General features: G+C 41.2%; 1 protein-coding gene across 1 annotated transcript in view; it reads left to right on the forward strand.

Annotated features, from left to right (window-relative positions):
• The window catches only part of LOC105019683 (parathyroid hormone 2 receptor-like), a 50,602-nt gene that overhangs the window by 18,971 nt on the left and 10,306 nt on the right, over positions 1-21,325 (forward strand). The window contains exons 3-7 of the mRNA XM_034289799.1: positions 13,675-13,785; positions 14,217-14,338; positions 14,719-14,816; positions 16,373-16,556; positions 18,524-18,677. Of these exons, the coding sequence (XP_034145690.1) occupies positions 13,675-13,785; positions 14,217-14,338; positions 14,719-14,816; positions 16,373-16,556; positions 18,524-18,677 (669 nt within the window). The remainder of the gene's footprint in view (positions 1-13,674; positions 13,786-14,216; positions 14,339-14,718; positions 14,817-16,372; positions 16,557-18,523; positions 18,678-21,325) is intronic.

Below are 21,325 nucleotides of genomic sequence, written 5' to 3' on the forward strand. Positions count from 1 at the left end.
CTGGCAAAATGGGAACAAAGCAGGATCAACAGTAGTCATCATTGCAGAGCTTCACTCTCAATAACCTAATTGGCTTGCTAAAATATATAGTTAGGGGCCTTCGTTCAACGGGCTCATAATATTTAGCATTAAAATGCATTGAAACACCTGCTCCATGCTAGGAAACAGGATGACCTGACAGGGGATCTGACAGGTCACACTTCCATATGAGAAGTATCTAAACTTTCTTTAAACAATGTTTGTATACTCCTTACATTTGTAGAACAGCAAATTATATTTGAATCATAGAGAATCATAGAGAATGATAATCAGCCTTTAGTAATCTTTGTTGGTGACCCTATATACAGTTAGGTCTGGAAATAATTGGACACTGATACAAGTTTGATATTTTGACTGTATACCAAAATATATTCAAGTTACAGTAAAATATTAAATGAATATGGGCTTAAAGTGCAGTCTCTCAGCTCTAATTTGAGGGTATTCATATCAAAATTGTAGGAAGGGTTTAGGAATTACAGCTCTTTAATATGTAGCCCCCTTTCTTTCAAGGGAACAAAGTAATTGGACAAATTACTCAAAAGCTGTTTCATGGACAGGTGTGGGCTATTCCTTCATTATTTCTTTATCAATTAAGCAGGTAAAAAGTCTGGAGTTGATTCCAGGTGTGGAATTCGTATTTGGAAGCTGTTGCTGTGAACCCACAACATGTGGTCAAAGGAGCTCTCAATGCAAGTGAACCAGGCCATCCTTAGGCTGCAAAAAAATATATATAATCCATCAGAGAGATAGCAGGAACATTAGGATTGGCCAAATCAACAGTTCATTCTGAGAAAAAAACAATGCATTGGTAAGCTCTGCAACACAAAATGGCCTGGACGTCCACGGAAGACAACAGTGGTGGAGGATCGTAGGATTCTTTCCATGGTAAAGAAAAACCCCTTCACAACATCAGGCCAATTGAAGAACACTCTCCAGGAGGTAAGCATATCATCATCCAAGTCTTCCATAAAGAGAAGACTTCTAATACAGAGGCTCCACAACAATGTGCAAACCATTCATACGCCTCAAGAATAGACAGGCCAGTTTAGACTTCGCCAAAAAACATCTAAAACAGTCAGTCCAGTTCTGGAGCAGCATCCCTTGGACAGATGAAACTAAGATCAACCTGTACTAGAATGATGGGAAGAAAAAAGTATGGAGAAGGCTTGGAACAGCTCATGATCCAAAGCATACCACATCATCTGTAAAACACGGTGGATGCAGTGTGATGGCGTGGCCATGCAAGGCTTCCAATGGCACTGGGTCACTAGTGTTTACTGATGATGTGACAGAAGACAGAAGCAGCCGGATTAATTCTGAAGTGTATAGGGATATTGTCTGCTCAGATTCAGACAAATTCAGCAAAGTTGATTGCACTTCTCTTTACAGAAGGACAATGACCCAAAAGATACTGTGAAAGCAACCCAGGAGTTTTTAAGGCCAAGTGGAATATTCTGAAATGGCCGAATTAATCAACTGATCTTAACATGATCGATCATGCAATTCTCTGATGACATTGAGACATTGTTTTTTTGTGGTTACTATTTAATAAAGCTGCCAGTGGAGGACACGGAATTGCCTTTTTTCTCAGAACAACTATAGACTTCATTGGCACTTTAATCAAACCCACAATTGCTGATGCTGAAGATACTGAACTAGTCTAAATAAGGCCAGTTTTATTGCTTCTTTAAACAGCACAACAGCATTCAGTGGTGCTGACATAATCGCAAAAGGGTTTTCTAATGATCAATTTGCCTTTTCAAATGTTTAACTTGGATTAGCAAACACAATGTACCATTGGAAAAAAGGTTGCTGATAATGGGCCTCTACGCCTATGTAGATATTCCATTGAAAAGTAGCTGTTTACCACTACAAAAGTCATTTATAACATTAACAATGTCTACAATGAATTTCTGATCGATCTGATGTTATTTTAATAGGCTAATTATTAGCTTTTCTTGGAGGAGGCTATCTCGTCAGCCGTCTGGATTATTTTCTCATTCAATTCTCAGCTGTTCCAAAAATGTAAAGTGCTGATAGAATATGCTTTGATTGGCATCTACTTCACTCTGACTGAATTCCCAACTGGAAGTTCAATCAAAGCCTTTTAAAGGATGTTATTTGTGACCAGAATGAGATAATAAATTTTTTTTTTAAATGTAAGGACAATATTCACTCAGCAGATCCTCATGTGGTATGGGATGCATTTAAATGCACATTTAGAGGCCACTCAATACTATATTCTGCAACAAATAAGAGAAAATAGCGGGCAAGGGAAAATAAACTAAAAACAGAGATAGAGAATCTGATAGTGGAGTTAGATATTAGCTTGTTTTAACTACTAACTACTATATCAAGTGTCTAAATTATCTGCAACTCAGCAAAAGGGTCTAATATCACTGCTGCTCAAACAACACCCTGGTGGTAATTATAAGGATTCTACTCAGTAAGATAATTGGAGACCTCTTACTCCACAGTGCTGTGATGCAAAATGTATAACACTTTGAATAAAGAAAAATATATTCCAGAAATAATACATCCTGATCAAACAGATGTTATACATGGCCAATACATTGGTGACTATAAATCAATTACTGGAAACAATAGATAAAGTCAGTTTAGATTTTATTTATACAGTATGTATGTAAGTGTGTATTTGTGAAAAAAAGGTATGGAACAATCCCATTGATATTCCGCTGGTAATCTCGGGAAGATAAACCTGGAAGGAAGATGAAGTGTGTCTGAACAGGCAACATGTTTTTTTGTTGCACACCAGGTTTTTGTAGTCCGGTTGCAGTTTTTGGATCATGCTCTGGGGGACTTCTCCAATAAACTGCGGCAAGTGGGTGGTGCACCATTTTTATTGTAACACATGATAAGTGTAAAACTCCTGGATGCTACTGGATGCTCAAGAAGTACCCCTGCGACATATATTACATCCTCCAGTCCTCCCCGTTATATGACCAGTGAAAAGGGCTGGTTAGCCAATGACGGGTAAGATCCCAACTGTGATATCGAGACAACCTAAGACAGGCAGTCGTGCATCTGATCGCAATTCACAATATACATACCCGAGGTACATGTGTACACAACCCAGATACTCGATCTGTGCTGAACAAATAGCACAATGACTAGACTAAGAACGTGGTGCTTTCCAGGTCTGGGGAGGTGGTTGAGTATCAGTCAGACAAATGCACTGGATTCCCAAATGCACACATTGTTACGTTCCCACTGGACCGGTGCACCAGCCCACGTGCCGGTTGTTTTTGTGGTTCTCCTAGAGCGTGGGCCCTCACATCTACCGGATATAAAAGCAAGGGATGACGCACCACTTACAGAAAATTGTGTTTGTTTGTCTGTATTTTGTGTCTTTTTTGTGTGAGATGGTGTGATTGAGTGTGAAATGATGCATTAGAAAAAGGGGGAAAAAGAGGGGGGTGCATAAATTATGCTAATAATGACAGTATTCACCATCGACTCGGTTGACATTAATAATGACAGTATTCACCATCGACTCGGTTGACATTAATAATGACAGTATTCACCATCGACTCGGTTGACATTAATAATGACAGTGTTCACCATCGACTCGGTTGACATTAATAATGACAGTATTCACCATCGACTCGGTTGACATTAATAATGACAGTATTCACCATCGACTCGGTTTACATTAATAATGACAGTATTCACCATTGACTCGGTTGACGTTAATAATGACAGTATTCACCATCGACTCGGTTGACGTTAATAATGACAGTATTCACCATCGACTCGGTTGACGTTAATAATGACAGTATTCACCATCGACTCGGTTGACATTAATAATGACAGTATTCACCATCGACTCGGTTGACATTAATAATGACAGTATTCACCATCGACTCGGTTGACATTAATAATGACAGTATTCACCATCGACTCGGTTGACATTAATAATGACAGTATTCACCATCGACTCGGTTGACGTTAATAATGACAGTATTCACCATCGACTCGGTTGACGTTAATAATGACAGTATTCACCATCGACTCGGTTGACGTTAATAATGACAGTATTCACCATCGACTCGGTTGACGTTAATAATGACAGTATTCACCATCGACTCAGTTGACGTTAATAATGACAGTATTCACCATCGACTCGGTTGACATTAATAATGACAATATTCACCATCGACTCGGTTGATGTTAATAATGACAGTATTCATCATCGACTCGGTTTACATTAATAATGACAGTATTCACCATCGACTCATTTGACGTTAATAATGACAGTATTCACCATCGACTCGGTTGACATTAATAATGACAATATTCACCATCGACTTGGTTGACATTAATAATGACAGTATTCACCATCATTAATGACTGATCTGCACACAAAAAAAAAAGCTTTTCTTTACAAAACAAGAACATTTCTAAGTGACCCCAAACCTTTGAACGGTAGTGTACATACAGTGGATATGAAAAGTCTACACACCCCTGTTAAAATGCCAGGTTTTTGTGATAAATCATGTCAGAACTTTTTCCACTTTTAATGTGACCTATAATGTGAACAATTCAATTGAAAAACAAACTGAAATCTTCGAGGGGGAAAAATGAAAAACTTACAATAACCTGGTTGCATAAGTGTGCACACCCTTAAACTAATACTTAGTTGAAGCACCTTTTGATTTTATTACAGCACTCTTTTTGGGTAGGAGTTTATCTTTGTCTCATTATTTACATCACAAGAACCTGGCATTTTAACAGGGGTGTGTAGACTTTTTATATCCACTGTATATCAAAAGGAGAGAGCCAGGGGAACAGGTTTATTGCAATTTTCTAAGACATATTTTCTTAGATATAGCCCAATTCCATGGAGTCAATAATACCGGTTGTTATATCACATAGAAAATTGCTTGGACCAAATCGTTGGAGCTACAAACCCATAATCCATGTTATTAACCAAAAGCGAACTAAGTAGTCTGTGGAAAATAACACTCATCAGGTGCACTTACAAACAAATTATAAAAAAATGAACAGTTGGGGCAAGTGATGGTCATTCGTGGCTTCATTACCATTCTTCTAGCAGCAGGATATTACGCTGGCAGTGCTAACTCAGATTTTCTTTTTCAAAATAAAAGCCATCATTGAAATATATAAGGTAATATAATTAACAATCTAGTCTGTACATTTTATGTTTAATGTTAAATGCTATTTAATGTTATTCAATGTTATTCTTGTCTGTTCTTTTTCACAGACTAGATGGTTAACTATATTGCCTTATACATTTCAATGATGGCTTTTATTGTTATAGAGAAAATCGGACAGCTGCCAGCATAATATCCTGCTGCTAAAATAACGCTAATGAAGCCTTGAATGGCCATCACTAGTTGGAGCTAATAACAATAAATATATGCTTTATATCCAATAAAGTCAGGGGCTGATCTACAATGGTTAGGGTGAGCACAGTATGCTCTGGGAAAACGGGCAATGGGGGTAAAAAGTATTTTCTTAAACAATAAAATAAACTAAAATTCATAATTTATTTATCATTATGGAGAATCCTTTCCTGGCAAGGACTCCTCCATATTTTTTTCTTCCTAGCATTCTGGTACAGGTTGATCTTAGTTTCATCTGTCCAACGAATGGTGTTCCAGAACCCGACTGGCTTTTTTAGATTTTTTTTTACCTCATGTTGTGGGTTCACAGAAATAGCTTCCAAATGTGAATGCCACAACTGGAATCAACTCCAGACCTTTAACCTGCTTAACTGATATTTGGACAGGTGTGGGAAATTGCCCACACCTGTCCATGAAATAGCTTTTGAGTGAATTGTCCAATTACTTTTGATCCCTTGAAAAAGAGGGGCTGCATTTTCAAGAGCTGTAATTCCTAAACACTTCCTCCAATTTGGATGTGTCCTCAAACTAAATCTGAGAGGCAATATTCATTATTTAGCCAATAACAGCCAATATAACAAAACTCAGTGTCAAATTATTTCCGGAGCAAACTGTATGTATTAAACTCAACACATATACCAGATATTTCTCACTCAGTCTACAAATTAATTGACTTGACAAGTGGCTGCCCAAACCCCAATATGGTACATTTCCTGTCAGTTCTATTTAAAACGTTGTGTGATGATGTGACTCAACCCAGCTATAATCTGATCTAATGTGTCTATGAATTAATGAAGTATGACAACATAAGCATATAAAGACAACAATAAAAAAAACAGACACAAGCTTCACTGAGGCCTACATCTCTGCTACACTACAACAGTTGGTTTCAGGCATTGCCCTAAACCATTTAGGGAACGTCCCTTGAAATGAATGAAAGCAGATATAGTGTACGCATCCAAGATTTGCCACGGTTACATTTTCGATGGCTGATGTGCTCATTGAAACGATGCTAATGACCACATAATGTGTTTAGCTATAATGACATGATACTAAAGCTGAATATTTCTCAAATGTATCTACATGTTTACCAAATTGCAACAGTTTCATGTAGTTCATCTGAGTGTCCTTCAGGGCAAAATATAATTCAAAATGACTTGCCATTCCATTGGCAGTTTATTGGAATCCCTGACGAGGCAGAGTTAAATGACTGTCGGTTTCATAAGCAAAGATACCCAAGAGAAATGTAGGTTATCAGGGCATCCCAGTCAAGAGGAAAGCTGATCAGATAAACAAGCATTAATTCTAAGATGCTTCCTCTTTATTTCAAGACTTCTCATATACTTGGGTTCCAGTTGGTTATTTGTGGACTGGATATGATGGGTGATTGTGACTTCATCCTCGATCATGCATCATATCCAGATGTCCTCATTTCTGATCGGAATACATAAATACATGAATACATGGATGCATGTCGTACTGAAGCTTGCCATTTCATTTATTTGCTCTGTTCTCCGGTTGCTCAATAGCCAATGACAAGTTTGTGTATTTCCTTTTGCTCCAATCAAATGCCACTCATTCTGTTCATGTTTTGTGTTGGTTTTGAGAGGCATTGCCTTACTTTTTATTCCAGATGATTTCAAGGATATTTAGTTGTACTTTATTTTGAGAGACCCAATTCTCCGATACTTTCCACAAGCTTTCAACAAAGGCTAAGGCTAGGGTTAAGTTTAGTATTGGTTTAGGTTTAGAGTAGGTTTAGGGGTTAATATAAATGTTAAGGTTAGGGTTAGTAGATACTAGTTAAAATGTTACTGATTGTAAGTATATAATCTATAGATCATCAATAGACACACTTTTCAGGCTCTCAAAATAAAGTGATATTGGATATTTTATTAACTGACCATTTTATGTTTATGTTTCTTAAAATGTTATTTTGGTTTATTCTTATAATGTTTAGATGGTTTAAATAGTTTTAATGGTCATTATAGAATTAATTCAATGCACATTATAGAATTTACTTCTGTGATTCACTTCTAGACAATCAGAATATTATGTAATATGTATTCAACAATACTGTAATATACAAAAAGTCACTACTGACACATTGTAGTAAAAGTAGTCACTTCATAATTACCAACGGAATTCTCCAAATCAGTCCCCAAATCACTTGCTAAAAGTAGTGCACTAGAAGATAGTGTGGTTTTAGGATGCTTTTTTACCCAAGTCACTTGTTTCACTGAACCATCTGGAGGGGCAAGCTTCCAGAAAATGATCTTTAACCGTCATCTCCTATCTCATCTGGTGGATAGACTGTCTGCCTTTAGTAACTATTAACAATGTTCCTGTGCATGTTGCCATGTGTGACTCAGGATGTCTAACCCACTCATTCTTTTAACATGGAATATAGATTCATATTAGAAATGTGTTAAATCAATGGAGTTGAAGTTTAAATAGACACAGTGGAAAATTATATTTCGATCCATGGAGCAGTGTTGAAATATATCGATTTATTTTTTTGTAAACGTGTTTCTTTGAAAGTATTGACAAGACCTGAGTGCAGACTGTTGGAGATTTGACCTTTCTGAAAATGAGTAGATCTGAAACTGTCTGAAGGATTAAAAGCATTTACCCAGGAAAGGTTTAAAGGCAGCAAGTTAATTAAACATGTCAATGGATTTGGTGAATTTTTCATATACGTTAGATTTCATTTAAGGTTGGAAAAAAATCGACATTGAAAATAAAAAGTCGAGCCTACGAGAGGAAGCATACTATTTGGGAAGCCCTTTTGTTTCTGAGTTTGTATTAAATGTGTATGTGTGACGGTTGAACAGAACACTTGTTCTGAATGACCACTACTTCCCGCTCCTGATAACAAAGAAATCCCTCCTTCACCCATCGAACCTAGATAATGCTTTGAGTCACTGGAGAAAGCAAGCAAGCAAGTTTATTTATATAGCACAATTCATACATCGAAACAATACAATGTGCTTTACAAAAAAAAAAAAAATATATGTAAGTACAATAACATAAAAACAAATACTCAAATGAAAACATCAAAGCAAATGAATACATCATAATAATAAAAAAAAAATACAATAAGAAAACATATAAAGATTAAAAGTGGGAAGCTATAAGGCTAAACAGTGTGGTTAAGTTTAAGTGCTCAGTCATAGGCACGTGAGAAGATAAGTGTTTTTAACCTGGATTTAAAAATGGATACGTTTGGGGCACATCTTCTGGTAGTTTATTCCAGTTTTGTACAGCATAAGTGCTAAACGCAGCTTCTCCATGTTTAGTTTGGACTCTATTAGCTGACCTGTGTTCATGGATCTAAGAGCCCTGCTCGGTTTATATTCTTCAAACATATCAGAAATGTATTTGGGTCCTAAACCTTTCAGAGATTTCTAAACTAAAAGCACCACTTTGAAATCTATTCTGTAACTGACTGGAAGCCAATGCAAAGATTTAAGAACTGGAGTGATGTGCTCTGTTCTTTTGGTCCTGGTTAACATTCTAGCAGCAGCATTCTGAATGAGCTGGAGTTGTTTTACAGTCTTTTTGGGGAGTCCAGTTAAGAGGCCATTACAGTAGTCAACCCCACTAGAGATAAATGCATGGATGAGCTTCTCTTGTTCTTTTTGGGACACCAAGCCTTTGATTGTGGCTATATTTTTTAGATGATAGAATGCTGTTTTGGTGACCACTTTGATATGACTGTTAAATGTAAGGTCTGAGTCAATCAAAACCCCAAGATAACTTGATCCCTGATTTTAAGAGCCCTAGAATCCAGCGTGGCATGGAGTCGATCAGCCTGTGGCACTGCTCAGGTGTTATGAGAGCCCAGGTTGCTCTGATAGTGGCCTTCAGCTCTTCTGTATTGTTGGGTCTGGTGTATCGCATCTTCCTCTTCACAATACCTCATAGATTTTCTATAGGGTTAAGGTCAGGCGAGTTTGCTGGCCAATTTAGAACAGGGATACCATGGTCCTTAAACCAGGTACTGGTAGCTTTGGCACTGTGTGCAGGTGGCATGTCCTGTTGGAAAATGAAATCTGCATCTCCATTAAGTTGGTTATCAGCAGGAAGCATGAAGTGCTCTAAAACGTCCTGGTAGACTGCAGCGTTGGCCTTGGACCTCAGAAAACACAGTGGATCAACACCAGCAGATGACATGGCACCCCAAACCATAACTGACTGTGGAAACTTTACATTGGACATCAAGCAACATGGATTCTGTGCCTCTCCTCTCTTCCTCCAGACTCTGGGACCTTGATTTCCAAAGGAAATGCAAAATGTACTTTCATCAGAGAACGTAACTCAGCAGCAGTCCAGTCCTTTTTGTCTTTAGCCCAGGCGAGACGCTTCTGACGCTGTGTCTTGTTCAAGAGTGGCTTGACACAAGGAATGCGACAGCTGAAACCCATGTCTTGCATAAGCCTGTGCGTGGTGGTTCTTGAAGCACTGATTCCAGCTGCATTTTTGAATGGGTTTTGTTTCACAATCCTCTCCAGGGTGCAGTTATCCCTATTGCTTGTACACTTTTTTCTACCACATCTTTTCCTTCCCTTTGCCTCTCTATTAATGTGCTTGGACACAGAGCTCTGTGAACAGCCAGCCTCTTTAGCTATGACCTTTTGTGTCTTGCCCTCCTTGTGCAAGGTGTCTATGGTCGTCTTTTGGACAACTGTCAAGTCAGCAGTCTTCCCCATGATTGTGTTGCCTACAGAACTAGACTGAGAGACCATTTAAAGGCCTTTGCAGGTGTTTTGGGTTAATTGGCTGATTAGAGTGTGGCACCAGGTGTGCCTTTTCACAATATTCAAATTTTCTGAGATACTGAATTTGGGGTTTTCATTAGTTGTCAGTTATAATCATCAAAATTAAAAGAAAAAAACACTTGAAATATATCAGTATGTGTGGAATGTCTGTAATTTATATCATAGGTACTCTTCAACTGTGAGTGACGGAATCTAAAACAAAATTCCAGAAAAAATCACATTGTATGATTTTTAAGTAATTATTTAGCTTTTTATTGCATGACATAAGTATTTGATACATCAGAAAAGCAGAACTTAATATTTGATACAGAAACATTTGTTTGCAATTACAGAGATCATACGTTTCCTGTAGTTCTTGACCAGGTTTGCACACACTGCAGCAAACCTGGTCATGCTTGAGATGCTTCTTATGGAGCCACTCCTTAGTTACTGGCTGTGTGTTTCGGGTTGTTGTCATGCTGGAAGACCCAGCCCCGACCCATCTTCAATGCTCTTACTGAGGGATGGAGGTTGTTGGCCAAGATCTCATGATTCATGGCCCCATCCATCCTCCCCTCAATACGGTGCAGTCATCCTGTTCCCTTTGCAGAAAAGCATCCCCAAAGAATGATGTTTCCACCTCCATGCTTCACGGTTGGGATGGTGTTCTTGGGGTTGTACTCATCCTTCTTCTTCCTCCAAACACGGCAAGTGATCATTGATGCCCCGCGGGGTGAGATCTTGCATGGAGCCCCAGACTGAGGGAGATTGACCGTCATCTTGAACTTCTTCCATTTTCTAAGAATTGCGCCAACAGTTGTTGACTTCTCACCAAGCTGCTTGCCTATTGTCCTGTAGCCCATCCCAGCCTTGTGCAGGTCTACAATTTTATCCCTGATGTCCTTACACAGCTCTCTGGTCTTGGCCATTGTGGAGAGGTTGGAGTCTGTTTGATTGAGTGTGTGGACAGGTGTCTTTTATACAGGTAACAAGTTCAAACAGGTGCAGTTAATACAGGTAATGAGTGGAGAACAGGAGGGCTTCTTAAAGAAAAACTAACAGGTCTGTGAGAGCCGGAATACTTACTGGTTTGTAGGTGATCAAATACTTATGTCATGCAATAAAATGCAAATTAATTATTAAAAAACCATACAATTTGATTTTCTGGATTTTGGTTTTAGATTCTGTCACTCACAGTTGAAGTGTACCTATGATAAAACATTACAGACATCTACAGACATCTACAAGTAGGAAAACCTGCAAAATCGGCAGTGTATCAAATAATTGTTCTCCCCACTGTACACTCACCTAAAGGATTTTTAGGAACACCTGTTCAATTTCTCATTAATGCAATTATCTAATCAACCAATCACATGGCAATTGCTTCAATGCATTTAGGGGTGTGGTCCTGGACAAGACAATCTCCTGAACTCCAAACTGAATGTCAGAATGGAAAAGAAAGGTGATTTAAGCAATTTTGACCGTGGCATGGTTGTTGGTGCCAGACGGGCTGGTCTGAGTATTTCACAATCGGCTCAGTTACTGGGATTTTCACGCACAACCATTTCTAGGGTTTACAAAGAATGGTGTGAAAAGGGAAAAACATCCAGTATGCGGCAGTCCTGTGGGCGAAAATGCCTTGTTGGTGCTAGAGGTCAGAGGAGAATGGGCCGACTGATTCAAGCCGATCGAAAGGCAACTTTGACCGAAATAACCACTCGTTACAACCGAGGTATGCAGCAAAGCATTTGTGAAGCCACAACACGCACAACCTTGAGGCGGATGGGCTACAACAGCAGAAGACCCCACCGGGTACCACTCATCTCCACTACAAATAGGAAAAAGAGGCTACAATTTGCACAAGCTCACCAAAATTGGACAGTTGAAGACTGGAAGAATGTTGCCTGGTCTGATGAGTCTCGATTTCTGTTGAGACATTCAGATGGTAGAGTCAGAATTTGGTGTAAACAGAATGAGAACATGGATCCATCATGCCTTGTTACCACTGTGCAGGCTGGTGTTGGTGTAATGGTGTGGGGGATGTTTTCTTGGCACACTTTAGGCCCCTTAGTGCCAATTGGGCATTGTTTAAATGCCACCTGAGCATTGTTTCTGACCATGTCCATCCCTTTATGACCACCATGTACCCATCCTCTGATGGCTACTTCCAGCAGGATAATGCACCATGTCACAAAGCTTGAATCATTTCAAATGGGTTTATTGAACATGACAATGAGTTCACTGTACTGAAATGGCCCCCACAGTCACCAGATCTCAACCCAATAGAGCATCTTTGGGATGTGGTGGAACGGGAGCTTCGTGCCCTGGATGTGCATCCCACAAATCTCCATCAACTGCAAGATGCTATCCTATCAATATGGGCCAACATTTCTAAAGAATGCTTTCAGCACCTTGTTGAATCAATGCCACGTAGATTAAGCCAGTTCTGAAGGTGAAAGGGGGTCAAACACAGTATTAGTATGGTGTTCCTAATAATCCTTTAGGTGAGTGTATATTTGAGTATCATCGGCATAGCTGTGGTATTTAATGTTGTTGTTCTGTAGAATTTGGGGAGGGACTGACCTGTATATGGAAGGGATATTTGCCTCCTTTTTCTTTCCTTTCCATATTATCTTTGTTTCTTTGTTACGCATGTCTGATTCCCCTTTTTTGTATATAAAAGGACACGTCATTTCTGTATTATCTATTCTCAGTTTTTACTTCCATTTAAAAAATACATTTTTAACTGAAATAATTCTCAGAAGAGAACAAGTGTTTTAATCAGTGAATGCTAACATTTTGACAGTATGACAAGATCTACGGTAAAATATCAACATGCCTATTATTTACTTGGCCTCCTTCTATAATCAGCTAAGTATCAAATTACTTGAATGCATGAGTCATTGATAATGTCAAGTTCAATAATTTTTGTTTAATGTACATTTATTTGTGGCTATGGTATTTGTCCTCATTTGACATAAAAGTTTCAAATATGTACATCTGTTGATGTTTTTATTTCTGAAGGTTTTACAAAATAATCAAGCAATGTTTTTTCATTTGACTTATTGGTGTATTACCAAAATATATGTAGTTTCCACTGAAGTGGAAAATCTTTGGCAATCAATCCATTACATTGATTTTGATATGATGTAAAAGTAGAATTTTTATAAAAACTTGGATTTTACTGTTACCACCACACATGGCTCTGTGAAGTGTTGCTCTGGAGGAGATGTGAATGATAGAATGTTCTACAACCCTAAACTAACACAACCAGTTTACATACAGTGGGAATGGGGATGGCAATCATTTCCATAAGGGGCCTGAAAGGTTTATTCAGGAATAATCATGTACATGTTTTCACCTAATAGCAAAAACTAACAAAAAGGAAATATGCTGGTATCGACATCAAGCAAAACCGGTATCATATTGAATTACTGATATTGGTGGCCTCTCATTTGACCATACTTCCCTTTCCTATGTGAGTCCAGATGACCTTTGTCCCCCTGGCTGGGATGGTCTAATCTGTTGGCCACAGGGATCACCTGGAGTGCTCACCAAGGTCCCCTGCCCCCTCTACATCTATGACTTCAACCATCAAGGTATAACGATTTACAGTATATCCAATGAAATTGCTGCTTCAAGTGTTTATAGTGTATGGTATTGATGCAAAATTTGATTTTTGTATTTTCTCATAAAGTTTTAAAAAGAAAATATTCTGTGAAATGACTTTAACAAAGATTGGATTAGAGTTGGATGTGCAAAGAAAAAAAGGAAAAGTGGTGCTCAAGTTGTTTTGCTGAGTTTACCTTTAATGTTTTATGTCTCACTTGCTGTAACAATTTAATAAATATTTTCTATGGCATCAGTTGAAAATATTGAATAACCGTTTACTATATTTTGAAGAGAGTGAGCTCATGCTGTTTTGTCCTCATATGTTATTTTTGAAATGCAATTTGCTAATGGAATTGAGAGAGAATGTGTATATGTACGTGTGTCCATGTGCATGAACATTTCTTTCTATTATGTTCAGGTCATGCGTACAGGAAGTGTGACATGAACGGTTCCTGGGTTTCTGTGGAGGGGTTTAACCGAACGTGGGCCAATTACTCAGACTGCTTGAGATTCCTCCTACCTGGTCAAGAGGAGGAAAAAGTAATTTCTATCACCCCATTATTAGTTAACACATCTTGTGATGGCATGAAATGAAGGCTAACTTGCTATAGTGCTCACAGGGTGAGCAATGCATCACGTTGTTTAGAACCAGAGCTTCTAACTGAAATTCTTAAAAGATTACATTTAATAGTCAGTTGTGTTCTGCAAAATGTGTCCAGAGTGGTAGGCCAAACATGCATTTAACCACAAAGAATATATTTGTGGTTAAATTCATGAAGTACATTTAATGTATTTGGAAGACATAGATCTGTTTAAAAACACATTATTTGGCAAATGTTATATATTTCACATGTATTTTAGACTTTTCCACTGATCTTTTTTCCAGTATCGACTGACCTGTAAGATCAATTTGTTCCTAGCAGGAATTCTTCGACCGGCTGTATGTCATATACGCCGTTGGATATGCCCTGTCCTTCATATCTCTTCTTGGTGCCATTATCATCATTGTATACTTCAGGTAAGACCACCATTTACTGCAACAGCCCCACCTTCCCTCCTCCATGAAGGACTGGTGTACATGGATATGGCTTAGAGTAAGAATTTCTCTGTTAGGTTTGGTAATGAATGTACTTGTAGGGACAGAAAGGTGGTTGGATCCAAGAGCCGAGCGCTGAGCTGAGCAACAAATAAAACAAGGAGTAGGCTGGCACATAGTCGTAGGGCAGGCAGAAGATCAGTACACAGGAATAGAATAGACTGGAACGGAATAATCCAAGAAATGGCGGTCAGAAAAGGCAGACACAGGTCAGGACACTAGGAACATTTTCAGATTCTCTATGACAAGGAAAACAAGGGCTTAGTATAGTTGCATTTACAACAAATGATACCACACAACTGAAATGAGACACAGACCTGAACTGAAAAGGGACCACAGAAAATACACAGGTGGTAAAAATTCAGGTGATTGCGACCTGAGGGGAGAGTTGCATTCAGGGGCGCCATGGCATTGTCCGGGATATTACGACCTGAGAGGAAAGTTGCGTTCAGGGACACCATGGCCTCGTCTTTTCATCTATTGTGAAAAAGACAAGGCCACATTTCATCTATTGTTAGCAAAGCATGTGACGAATACCATCTGATGTGATTTGAGGGAGCATCAGTCTTTTCCTGTGAACAAGTGCGCACTTCAGGAGAAAGGACATTACTGGGGTGAATTGGCAGATCCATAAGCAATTACCAGAGTCAGATAATACTGCAGAACAGACACGTGTCCTAGAATCCGGGTTCAACTGAAATAGTTTTCCTCCTCTAAATAACTGTATCAATTGCTGTCACATGCTTTATTTATAGCATGTATCTACCGACAGTAAAATTTGTATTTAATATATTACGTACAGTATGTACTCTATCAGTCAAGTTCTCATTTTTAAAACCCTTTTCATGATTGAAGTTGTCACAAAGGTCCTAAGCAGACAAGCCTTAAACCCCAAAGTGCAAACAATAAGAAGCACAGTCGCAAGGAAAGGGAGGAACCTAAGATATCTAAGGTATCACAGCACTGGGCTTTTCGTCACCATGAGGTTCTATAATATCAATCCATTATCCAAACATACCACAAATGATAGACACATTAAAATTATATATACCCTGTGTTGTAATGATTGTAGGGGCCTTACTGCCGCAAGCTGGATTTATGCCGTCTGAGGTGGCAAACACTTCCTGGTTGAGAGGGCTGTGTCCCAAGAAGCAGAACAATTTGGTGAGATGTGCATCGGGGAACACGTCTCAATATTCAACACCCCAAACCTGCTGGGGAGTTCTTGCGACCGACATAATCATAGTGGATAATGTTATACACCACATAAAGGCTCTGGAATGGAATTCTCTAATTTCTGTATTTATAGCAGCTTATAGAGGTTTGTGAACAACACACAATGTCCTGCAATGTTACTTAAAATAATATTTTGAGTTACCAATGTGTTGAGCGCGGTTGGAGAACTGTTGTTGAACTGTATTGCATTGATTGAATAGATTCCTCTATTCCTCTATTTACCCCATCTGTGTGCCGTGCAGACGCCTTCACTGCACTAGGAACTACATCCACATGCACCTGTTTGTGTCCTTCATGCTGCGGGCTGTCAGCATCTTCGTCACGGACAAGGTGGTCCACACAAATGTCAGTTTGCAGGAGTTCGACACAGCACTCATGGACAACTACAAGACCATCTCTGCCATGCCCCTTGACAACTTCCAGTTTGTGAGTACATTTGTGTTATTTTGTTTAAAGCTACTGCGCAGTTAAAATCAAACTTAAGGTTGATATTCCAATCTCATTCCAGAATAATTTAGTTGACTTCTTCCATATGTGTATTTCAGATCAAATGTTAAATTGGGGGAAAGAAACCTGTTGTATGAAATAATAGTTGCTCATCTTAAAGAAACACAGTTGGGAGCAACATGAAGGGAGATGCATATACACATTGAATAGATTACATTGAATTCAAGAGACCAACACTGCGGTGTGACCATCTACAGTCACTTTTTATTGAGTACTCTCAAAGCATCTGGTAAATGGTGCCCTTGACACTGGTGGTCTTAAAAAAGATGATACCACTTACAACACTGTTGAGGAGTTAAAAGTCAATGATCTGGGTCAGTGCCAGCCCTAGTCTTTTGGGGGCCCTAATCAACATTTTATTTGGGGGGGCCCCCTCTCCCCTAATGGTCCGGGTCTCACTAGCAATTTGGGGCCCCTGGTAGTAGGCGGCCCAAAGCGGCCACTTATGTCGTTTATGCCTAGGGCCGGTCCTGATCTGGGTAAAATGTTTGGCGTAAGCAACGGCTATCAGTGTACTTGGCTCAATCACACTGATATAATTTAAAATATTTCAATAGTGTGCAGTAAATTCATAGTAGTGCATTTATAGCAGATCTTTTAAATCCTGGCATGAGCAAATGAGCACATCAAATTGAAAGTTAAACTATTATTCTTTCTAGTTTTGCATACTCAATCAGCACACTCCTTAGAACACAGGACAAGGTATTTAGACAGACCCAGACACCAGTATTGTCTCAATATTTAGATAGTTGACTGTGAGTATGTGGATTTTAATGGGGGAGAAACACAGAAAGGGCCTGTGATAGGGATTCAAACCTCCTAGATTTGGAGATGGTAGACTTCTGTTCCACTTTCCCAATGTTTTAGGGCCCTCTTATGGTAAAGTCATATTGCTCTAATGGAAAACCACACTGACCAGACATTTTACGTGTGGTTCTCATAATCCTCAACTTGAAGTTCCATCTGCAGTCTCTTTGAATTGTTCGTTTTAGCGTGACGTTAGCTGCTCTTTTCAGATTGTCATATTCCCAGGCTGGTGAACAGGTTCTGTCTTTTGATATGTCAATGACACCACCTCAGGCCGTACAAACGCACGCCAAAGATGTTTCCCTCAAAACGTCATTTTTATCGCTAGTAAAATACCATAAGATCTAATGTTATTTTTACTAGTCGAAGGTAGAACAGTACTATTACTACAATGTTCTTTTCACTGTGCAGGCAGATCATGACAAATACGAGACAGAAGTGAGGATTTGTGTAACAGCTGCCCTCCTCCTGCTGTGCTCGGCAGCACCAGCTTGGTTCCATGGTCCTGCGGCTCTGTCTCATCGTCAGTTACACCTGGACTTGTCTTTGTCACTGCCATCATACACACCCGGTTCCAGTTCCCATAATCAGGATGAATACATGTAGCCCTCTGTTCCCCTGTCTGCCTGTTGAGCACTGTGTGTCGCGTGTTATTTTCATGTGATTGCGTGCACATTGTATCCTGTTCTGTCTTTCCTTGCCAGTAAACATTTGTTTTCCCGCAATTGTGTCCACTGCCTTGTTTATATGTGACCATTTGTGCATAAGTAAACCAGCTGCTCTTTTTGTGAAACGGTAGACACCAACACATCTGCTATCCCTCGATTACTCATTACTCACTGTTACATTGTCAAGACATTGCTTGGTTTAAGGGGCTACGCTAACAACCACCTCTTTTCTTTATTGACCCACAAATTACATGGAAACAAAACCCGGCCGCGTTGAGTGTGAGAGCTTTCAAAAGAAGATAAGTGAGGAGACACATTGACTCTCCCCAAGTCTCCCCGGCCATAATGAGTGATATGACCGGCAGTTCAGGACCACATATAGGTTTTTAATAAGCTGTTGTGTTTTACCAGGTAGGATGCAAGATCACTGTGCTGCTCTTTATTTACTTCCTGGCAACCAACTACTACTGGATCCTAGTGGAGGGATTGTACCTCCACAGCCTCATCTTCATGGCCTTCTACTCTGACGCCAAATACCTGTGGGGCTTCACTCTAATTGGATGGGGTGAGCTGCCCTGTTGTCTCAGAAACATACGCTCGTCCAATCAACAGGTCATGTTGTTAACGGCCACCTATTACTGTCATCATTGCTCAAAATAGAAAAAGCACACTGCTTGTTGTAGGTGCATGGAAACGATTCCATAATATTTAAATTTGGAGAAAAACATGGGCATGGCTCAAACGTAACTCTGGCAAATGCTAAGAGGCGGTATATAATGGCAAGAGAAGTTTGCATGTTTTATTTCTCTTAGCTAATTGCTGTGCAGATGGCCTGTCTGTTACTATTAATAGGTATCCGAGATGAGACGGTACATTTTTTAACACGTTAGTTACTATAATGTATGTGTACACAATGTGGCCTCCATCCATTTCCATCTTCTTCCGCTTATCCGGGGCCGGGTCGCGGGGGCAGCAGTCTAAGCAGAGATGCCCAGACTTCCCTCTCCCTAGACACTTCCTCTAGCTCTTCCGGGGGGACACCGAGGCGTTCCCAGGCCAGCCGGGAGACATAGTCCCTCCAGCGTGTCCTAGGTCTTCCCCGGGGTCTCCTCCCGGTGGGACGGGCCCGGAATACCTTTCCGGGAAGGCGTTCCGGAGGCATCTGGAACAAATGCCCAAGCTGACCCCTCTCGATGTGGAGGAGCAGCGGCTCTACTCTGAGCTCCTCCCGGGTGACCAAGCTTTTCACCCTATCTCTAAGGGATTGCCCAGCCACCCTGCGGAGAAAGCTAATTTCAGCCGCCTGTATCCGGGATCTTGTCCTTTCGGTCATGACCCAAAGCTCATGACCATAGGTGAGAGTAGGAACGTAGATTGACCGGTAAATCGAGAGCTTCGCCTTGCGACTCAGCTTTTTCTTCACCACGACAGACCGATACATCGACCGCATTACTGCAGAAGCTGCACCGATCCGTCTGTCAATCTCCCGTTCCATCCTTCCCTCACTCATGAACAAGACCCCTAGATACTTAAACTCCTCCACTTGAGGCAGGCACTCTCCACCAACCTGAAGTGGGCAAACCACCCTTTTCCGACTGAGGACCATGGCCTCGGATTTGGAGGTACTGATTTTCATCCCCACCGCTTCACACTCGGCTGCAAACCGTCTCAGTGCATGCTGAAGGTCCTGGTTTGAAGGGGCCAACACGACAACATCATCCACAAAGAGCAGAGACGAAATCGTGTGGTCCCCAAACCTGACACCCTCCGGCCCCTGGCTGCGCCTAGAAATTCTGTCCATAAAAATTACGAACAGAACTGGCGACAAAGGGCAGCCATGCCGGAGTCCAACATGCACTGGGAACAAGTCCGACTTACTGCCGGCAATGCGGACCAAGCTCCTGCTTCGGTCGTACAGGGACCTGACAGCCCTTAGCAAAGGACCCAGGACCTCATATTCCCGAAGCACCCTCCACAGGAATGCCCGCGAGGGACACAGTAGAATGCCTTCTCCAAATCCTCAAAACACATGTGGATTGGTTGCGCAAACTCCCATGAACCCTCCAGCACCCCGTAGAGGGTATATAGCTGGTCCAGTGTTCCACGGCCCGGACAAAAACCCCACTGTTCCTCCTGAATCCGAGGTTCTACTATCGGCCGTATTCTCCTCTCCAGTAACCTGGCATAGACTTTCACTGGGGAGGCTGAGAAGTGTGATCCCCCTGTAGTTGGAACACACCCTCCAGTCCCCCTTCTTAAAAAGAGGGACCACCACCCCGGTCTGCCATCCCAGAGGCACTGTCCCCGACCACCATGCGATGTTGCACAGGCGTGTCAACCAAGACAGCCCCACAACATCCAGAGACTTGAGGTACTCAGGGCGGATCTCATCCACCCCCGGTGCCTTGCCACCGAGGAGTTTCTTGACTACCTCTGTGACCTCAGCCTGGGTGATGGACGAGTCCACCTCTGAGCTCTCATTCTCTGCTTCCTCAATGGAATACGTGATGGCGGGATTGAGGAGATCCTTGAAGTACTCCTTTCACCGCCTGACGACATCCCCAGTTGAGGTCAACAGCTGCCCACCTCTACTGTAAACAACGTTGGTATGGCACTGTTTCCCTCTCCTGAGGCGCCGGACGGTTTGCCAGAATCTTTTCGAGGCCAGCCGGTAGTCCTTCTCCATGGCCTCATCGAACTCCTCCCAGGCCCGATTTTTTGCCTCCACAACCACCCAGGCTGCAGTCTTGGCCTGCCGGTACCCGTCAGCTGCCTCAGGAGTCCCACAAGCCAACCAGGCCTAATAGGACTCCTTCTTCAGCTTGACGCCATCCCTTACTTCCAGTGTCCACCACCGGGTTCGGAGATTGCCGCCTCGACAGGCACCGGAGACCTTACGGCCACAGCTCCGAGCGGCCGCTTCGACAATGGCGGTGGAGAACCTGGTCCACTCGGACTCAATATCTCCAGCCTCCCTCGGGATCCAGTCGAAGCTCTGCCGGAGGTGGGAGTTAAAGATCTCTCTGACAGGAGACTCGGCCAGACGTTCCCAGCAGACCCTTACAGTACGCTTGGGTCTGCCGAGTCTGTCCACCTTCAGCGAGGTGACGTTCCACGTCCCTAGAGCTAGTTTCCGTGTCCAGGGATCGGGTTGTCGAGGCCCCCGCCTTCGACTGCCGCCCGATCCTCTACGCACCGACCCCTTATGGTCCC

Source organism: Esox lucius, chromosome 22 (genome assembly GCF_011004845.1).
Source record: "Esox lucius isolate fEsoLuc1 chromosome 22, fEsoLuc1.pri, whole genome shotgun sequence".
NCBI lineage: Eukaryota > Metazoa > Chordata > Actinopteri > Esociformes > Esocidae > Esox > Esox lucius.